The sequence below is a fragment of the Uloborus diversus genome, chromosome 1 (genome assembly GCF_026930045.1).
Source record: "Uloborus diversus isolate 005 chromosome 1, Udiv.v.3.1, whole genome shotgun sequence".
Taxonomy (NCBI): domain Eukaryota; kingdom Metazoa; phylum Arthropoda; class Arachnida; order Araneae; family Uloboridae; genus Uloborus; species Uloborus diversus.
This window is the reverse complement of record NC_072731.1, coordinates 67,359,182-67,365,898: the sequence shown is the minus strand read 5'-3', so window position 1 is coordinate 67,365,898 and position 6,717 is coordinate 67,359,182. Positions and strand designations below refer to the sequence as shown.

Sequence of the window (6,717 nt, the reverse complement as noted above, 5' to 3'; positions counted from 1 at the left end):
GTTATTTTCCATAAAAATATTATGAAAATGTGGTGTCACACTTGTTGCCCCCCTTGTTACAAATTGTCTATTTCCCCCCTCAAAGTGTGACTTTTATCGACGACCCTTTATGTGTTCAAAAGAAAGACACTAAGGGGAAAAACTTTTTTAAAATGGTATTTAATGTAACATGAACGTAATGTTTTGATTCTATTCCTTCAAAGTCGATTCTGATGAACGATTGCACAACATCATAGTAACACATTTAGTACTATTTGAGGTTTAATTTGAGCATAATTACATGATCTTGGTCTTTACACATACAATTGAAGCGTGTAGCTGCAGAAGAATAATGCGAAAAACGTGTTTGTGACATTGGGTATAATGCACCTATGCAACTGAAAGGTAAAGTAAATGGGAAGTGTAAGCGAGTAGTTGCTTAAGTAGGCGTATCATACTCCAATTTTTTTCACGAATGCGTTTTTTATTTCCATTAACCATATTGCTATCCAACTACTTGAAAGATTCAGAGTTTCAAAATGTCCCCTTAAGTCGTTTGCAAAACAGGAAAAGTTGTTGCAACTAAACTTTTTTATAGCAACAGATAGGAATTTTTTCCAATTTCTCTCTCTTTTTTTTTTTTTTTGAAGATACTTACTTTTGTAGTTGTACGCCTCAATTATGGAAGTCTAGATACGATTTAATTATATTATACTTCCATCGCGAATTTGAACCTATTAATGGACAAATTAAAATTTGTATACGTATCCCCCTATGATAATAAAATAAAAATTTAATTTTGAATAATATCGAAAGTGGTCAGGCTGACCTTTCAAATTATTTATGCCGCAATTAAATGAACTGCAAAGCAAGCGCGCTGAATATCCCCCTTTACTTAATTTACATTTTTAGAGAGCTAGAGGGAGAACGGTACATAAGGAACGAAAAATGAAAGCCCGTCAAGTTTTTTCTTCTAATTTTCCTAACATTCAGAAGCTGAAGTGGAGGAAATTTTTTTTCATGAAAATGCTTTAAATTCTCTACATCATGCTTGTGATGATTAATATTGCTGGTGTAATTTTTTTTTCCTTTTAAAATTTATTATCCGAAAACATTTTGCTGTTAATAACTTAAGTCATTTCTAGTTCCCTTGCTTACTTTTTTGCACTAAAGAGTAGATTTGTATTACTACAGCACAGCTGATAAGGATAGTAGTGGAATGTGCGGCCAAATAGCGGGGCAAAGTGAAATAGTGGAATATTTACTTTGTTTTTAGCGCCACCTATTTCGTAAAATTTTAATCCTGTAGCACATTATGTAGTCTATTATAGTCAAGAAAGAGTTGCCTCTGAAGGTTACAGCGTGTGATAATACAAGCCATTTTTCAAAAATTGATACTCATTTTGGAATATTTTGCAATAAGTCAAAAGTGAATTTTGTTACGATAAAATTATAAAGTTCTTGTAATTATCATTTTAAATGTTGAATGAAACCCACTAATATTTGCTGTAGTATTCATTTAATATTAAATTAGTTTTTGTTTAAAATTAAAAAAAAATAGTCAAGTGCATGCGGGGCAAAGTGAAACAGATCATTTTCACTTACCTGTTCAACCATTTATTACATCACCTACGCATTTATTTAGTAATTAAACTATTCACATTCCTCCGTGTAATAATTCTCATTCATTCACTATTTTATTCATTCATATATTTTCCCCCATATATTAATTATTTTCATCATTCATTATCTTATTTACTTATTCAATTGAATAAAAAAGTTTTAAAAAACAAATGGAAAATATTTTACCTTTCACTTTGTCCCATGACAAAAAAAAAAAAAAAAAAAAAGTGACAAATTTCCACTTTTTTCTGAATGTACAAATTTAGTGCCAAAAATTAAAAATAATGTTTCGATGCAAGTTTTATTTTTTAAAATACATTGTTCTTTTTTTATCTAACATAATTTTTAAATCAAATTTCCAATTTTTTTCATTTTGAAAAAAATAAGTTAAATATTTTACTTTACCCCCCCCCCCCCCACACTCCCCTACTACATTAAGTGTAATATATTTTTGCCCAACTGCTATCAGTATTGTTGTATAATGCGTTATTCTGGTCTTATTTATTACTAGCGGTACCCGCACGGCTTTGCCCGTAGTAGAAAATTAAATGGTCATTTGGTTCGCCTGTATATTTACAAATAAAGAACACGAATTACCATAACATGAACGAGCAAATAAACATAGCATATTGGCGAGAGATTCATCATCAATTAATTGTAAATTATACAGGTGAACCAAGTGACCTTTTAATTTTTACTATGGGCAAAGCCGTGCGGGTACCGCTAGTTTTAAATAGAATTCAAAGTCGTAACAATGAACGCAAATACTGCTAATTACTGCTCTGACGTCATTTTTTTTTTAAAAATCTGCGTAAACGAATAAATTACTCACACAAATCAGGAAATATTAAAAGGAATTGTATTGCAAAAATTTCACCGATGATCAATACTTTCAGACCAATAATCTTAACAAAATGGATTTTTTTTATGATTAAGTACTCATTTCAAAACAGAAATAAAATATCTATTTTGAATTTGTGTTCCAATTTTTATCTGCAAATATTATTACGAAATAGTTTAGGTATCTTGGTCTAAAGTACGTCTGTATAAAGCACTCGTTTTACACGATGAAAGTAGAAATACATTCTAAACAAATCGGTACATAATTGAAAACTAATAGCTCACTTGAAGCCCATGACGTAAGTTAAAATAAACTTTCATTTGATTGTGTTTCAGTTAATAATGATATTTAAATACAGCTGTGCAGTTGTGTTCCCTTACTCCATATACGCCGTATACTCTCAAACATTTTTTAAGATCAAAAGTGAAAAAATCTCAAGCTCCAAAAATTTTCATTTTTAATGGGGTTGTTTCCTTCAATCAAAAGTTGTATTTTTTGTCACTGAAATTGATAGAATAAGCAAAAAAAAAATAAATAAAAAAAAATAATAACATGGACCCAGAAAATACTTTCATTTTCCCAACTGTTATTTTTTAATTAATTTTTTTAAATGTTCGATTTTTCAAACAAGGCGTGGTCTTGATGACGTCACAAATGATGCATTTTGGCGCATCTTTCTTCCGCGTTTCCATGAAATGATAATCAAGGAGCGAATTAAAATTGCGCTCAACGCTTGCTATCAACCATATCGTTGCCAATGCACGTGAGTAAAGATGCGAATTAAATATTTTGCTCTGTGAATGGCAGCACAGAATGGCATATCATCATTTGTGATGTCATTGAACAGAAGCATAAACAATGAAAGCTCGCCGATTTAAGTAAGTTTTTAAAAATATTAAATTTAAACAAATTATTTAAAAAAATGACCAGATCCTACGTTTTTAAGCATGCTCTTTCAGAAAAAAATACTTTTAAAATTTTGGAAACGGCCCCATTCCGATTCTATCATCGCATTTTTAAATTTTTCTAAAGCAAAAAAAAAAAAAAATATATATTTATGTTAACCACATTTTCCTACAAGTAACCTTATTTCTTTATATTCTTTAACACTTAATAAATAAACGCCTTTTGAACGCCTTATAATCGCATACACATATTGTGCATAATGAATTACTGGGAGAATTCCTTCAGAAAAATTGATGGGAACGTCACTGCAGCTGTGAGCAATTTGTAAGAGAGGAGGTATTAAATTGTTTATTTGAAAATTGTTTATTGTCATTTGCAAAGCAAGAGTTTTTTTTTTTGCGCTTTTTTAAACGAGTCGTTCTAAATTTTAACAGTGGTGCCCGTTCAAGACACAGAAACCCGTTTTACATTTGCATGCGTTTGCCCAGCTGCTAATCAAGATAATGAAATTTAATTATAGATTATTACATAATGTTCTTTGATGTCTGTGCGAAGAAGTGAATTTTGAGAGTAAATGACTGCGGCTTTATTACGATGTTCAAGGTGATCTGAGGCTTTAAATTAATTATAAGCGCAATAAAGACTCAAGAAAACCTCTTCAACGTCCGAGGAAAAGTTGATAGCCTCGTAATTATGCTACCGAAGGAAAGCACTAAAATTTAAGTTTGTTTGCTGTAGTGCAAGGCGAGAAAATTTCCGATCACAGACTGCCATAAAATTGAGGCTTTAGACAGGGAGATTTAGCACTTTTGGATGTCGGTGCATTGTTTATTTTCGAAACTAAGTTCTATTCTTGCTGTTCAATGGGTGAGTAAATTGTGTTCGTGAAATACACCGTCAGCTCATTCATTTCCAGCCGAGGACTGCAGTTTCGTGCTTATTAGCACTCATCAGCCCGGCCAAGGAGTGACTGAGCTGGAGGTAGAAAACCTCGTAAGGAAGTCAAGAGTGCCAAAGAAACTGGTAGCTAATACAGAATTAGCACTGACCAGACGAGTGACCGAAGCAATGGTTCGGTTTAACTCGAATTTTGTTTCTATATTAGCTTTATTTTTGTTTTGTTTCTGTATTAGCTACCAGTTTGTTTGGCACTCTCGGCTTCCTTAAGAGGTTTTCCACCTCCAGCTTAGTCACTCCTATGCCGGGTTGATGAGTGCTAATAAGCACGAAACTGCAGTCCTCGGCTGGAAATGACTGAGCTGGCGGTGTATTTCACGAATTTCTGCCTCAGCCCTGGCTTAAGGCGGTAACTTACTGAATATACCTGCCTTGCCTTCAAATTTCGAGTTGAACCGAACCATTGCTTCTGTCACTCGTCTGGTCAGTGCTAATTCTGTATTAGCTACCAGTTTGTTTGGCACTCTTGGCTTCCTTAAGAGGTTTTCCACCTCCAGCTCAGTCAGTCCTATTCCGTGCTGATGAGTGCTAATAAGCACGAAACTGCAGTCCTCGGCTGGAAATGACTGAGCTGGCGGTGTTTTCACGTATTTTTGCCTTAGCCCTGGCTATAGGGCGGAAACTTATTGAATAAATTATGTTTCTTCCGTACTTTCTTTTGAAACGCCATTAAAAAATGTACTCAAAAGAAAAAAAAAAAGAAATCATTACAAACATTTTACCATGCTTCATAGTACTACACTCCCGTGTAGTAGGTACTACACGCAGAAGCCAGAATGAAATTCACATAGGAAAAAAAAAAGAAAATTATCCCCAAGGCGAAGGCGGGGCTCTAACCCGCAATCTTCTTCTGCGCCCAGGCAGCTGCCGGAGCTTGCACTTCGTACCACTCAGTCATGGTAACCCCTACCAAACCTAATGTATTAAATTAAAAGTAATTCTCAAACACTACTTGATATTCTATGTGTTCATTTATGTATAAAATTGTGTTCTTAGTAATGTAGTACTAATGTAATGCAGTTTTTTTCTCTTTTTTTGGAAAACAAATTTTTTATTAGTTTTACCAGAAACAAACTACATTTACAAAGAAATTGGTATCATTGTATCATGAACTGCTTAGTACATGCAATATAGCAGACAGACCGGTTATCACATGTGATGACCGGGCTGTCTGGTATATTGCATGTAGTTCTGCCTTAGCCCTGGCTTAGGGGCTGTAACTTACTGCTAAAAAATAATTAGTTTTATGCTCATCTACTTGAGGGAATTCCTTTCGGCAAACCATTGACAGACTAATTTCTTCACCCAAAAACCGAGTGGTTTTTAGGGTTAAATGTTTTTGGAACAGAAATTTTTCGCTTGCACTAACTGAAGCAAAATAAGCATAATAAAGCTTGAACAAGGAGATTTGGCGGTTGAACTGGAAACGGAACGCTTCATTTTGTAATAGGTAAGATTCACGAGACAACTGTCACTTTTTTGTAAGCACAGCTACAATAAATACTAGATTTTCAAAGAGTGCGGTAATCATTCAACCATCAACCGTGTGCAACCGTTAAAACCTTGAAGCTGGGATTATGCTCATCTGCATTACGACAACCGCATTGTGCAAACCACCAGCCAACAAATTTCTTAACCAGTCAACGCGAGCGGTATTTGGAGAAGCATGATGATGAATTCGTAATTTGTTTCGTTGAAAAATTTGTAGTATATAAAATAGTACATTGTTGTCGTCTTTGGAGCGCACGATCAAGTACATCAGACCGAAAAAAGAGAAGAAAATAAAAAGAAATTTCACGTATAAATCAGGTATATATATTATATTAATTTTTAAATTTCGTGCGTAAAACTTCAGTTTTGCGAGTTTTAGCGAGTCATATATTTCTATTATCCCGTATTTGGTAACAACATATTTTCATAACAAAATAATAATGATTAAACCTTTTTCTAAGCTTATGTGTTTTTAATGAAGACAAATCTCCAATATAGTTATCTGTTACTTTTTCAGAACATCTTGGAAAAGTTCAATCCATGTGCGCGACAACTGATATCAGCTGGAAAAGCATATTTGAAAGCTTTGCACGGTAAGAGTTTTTTTTATTGATATACATTTATGTGATTCCCGTAATATGTTCATGAATGGTTTTATGAGGATTGAGTTTCGAAACTATATTATTTAGTGCACTTATGCAGTCGACTCCCCCTACAACGCGATTCAACTTACGGGAAATGGCTATAACGCGAATATTTCACCAGTAACGAATTTTAGAGCCAACGCGAATTCCTTGTCCACAACACGAATTTTTTTGGAAGAAAGTATCGCCTTCGAGATTCACTACTAAATATTGATTTCGTGAATGTTATTACATCCCTTTAGCTCTACTGACAGTAAAAGTTCTCACATCAAACTA

General features: G+C 33.6%; 1 protein-coding gene across 2 annotated transcripts in view; it reads left to right on the top strand.

Moving 5' to 3' along the window:
* LOC129234633 (brain-specific angiogenesis inhibitor 1-associated protein 2-like) overlaps nucleotides 1-6,717 on the top strand; it is a 155,859-nt gene that overhangs the window by 28,815 nt on the left and 120,327 nt on the right. Inside the window, exon 2 of one of the 2 annotated variants that reach the window (XM_054868666.1) lies at nucleotides 6,315-6,390. The exons of the other annotated variant lie outside the window; for it this stretch is intronic. Within the exon in view, the coding sequence (XP_054724641.1) occupies nucleotides 6,315-6,390 (76 nt within the window). The remainder of the gene's footprint in view (nucleotides 1-6,314; nucleotides 6,391-6,717) is intronic. 2 annotated transcript variants of the gene reach the window in all.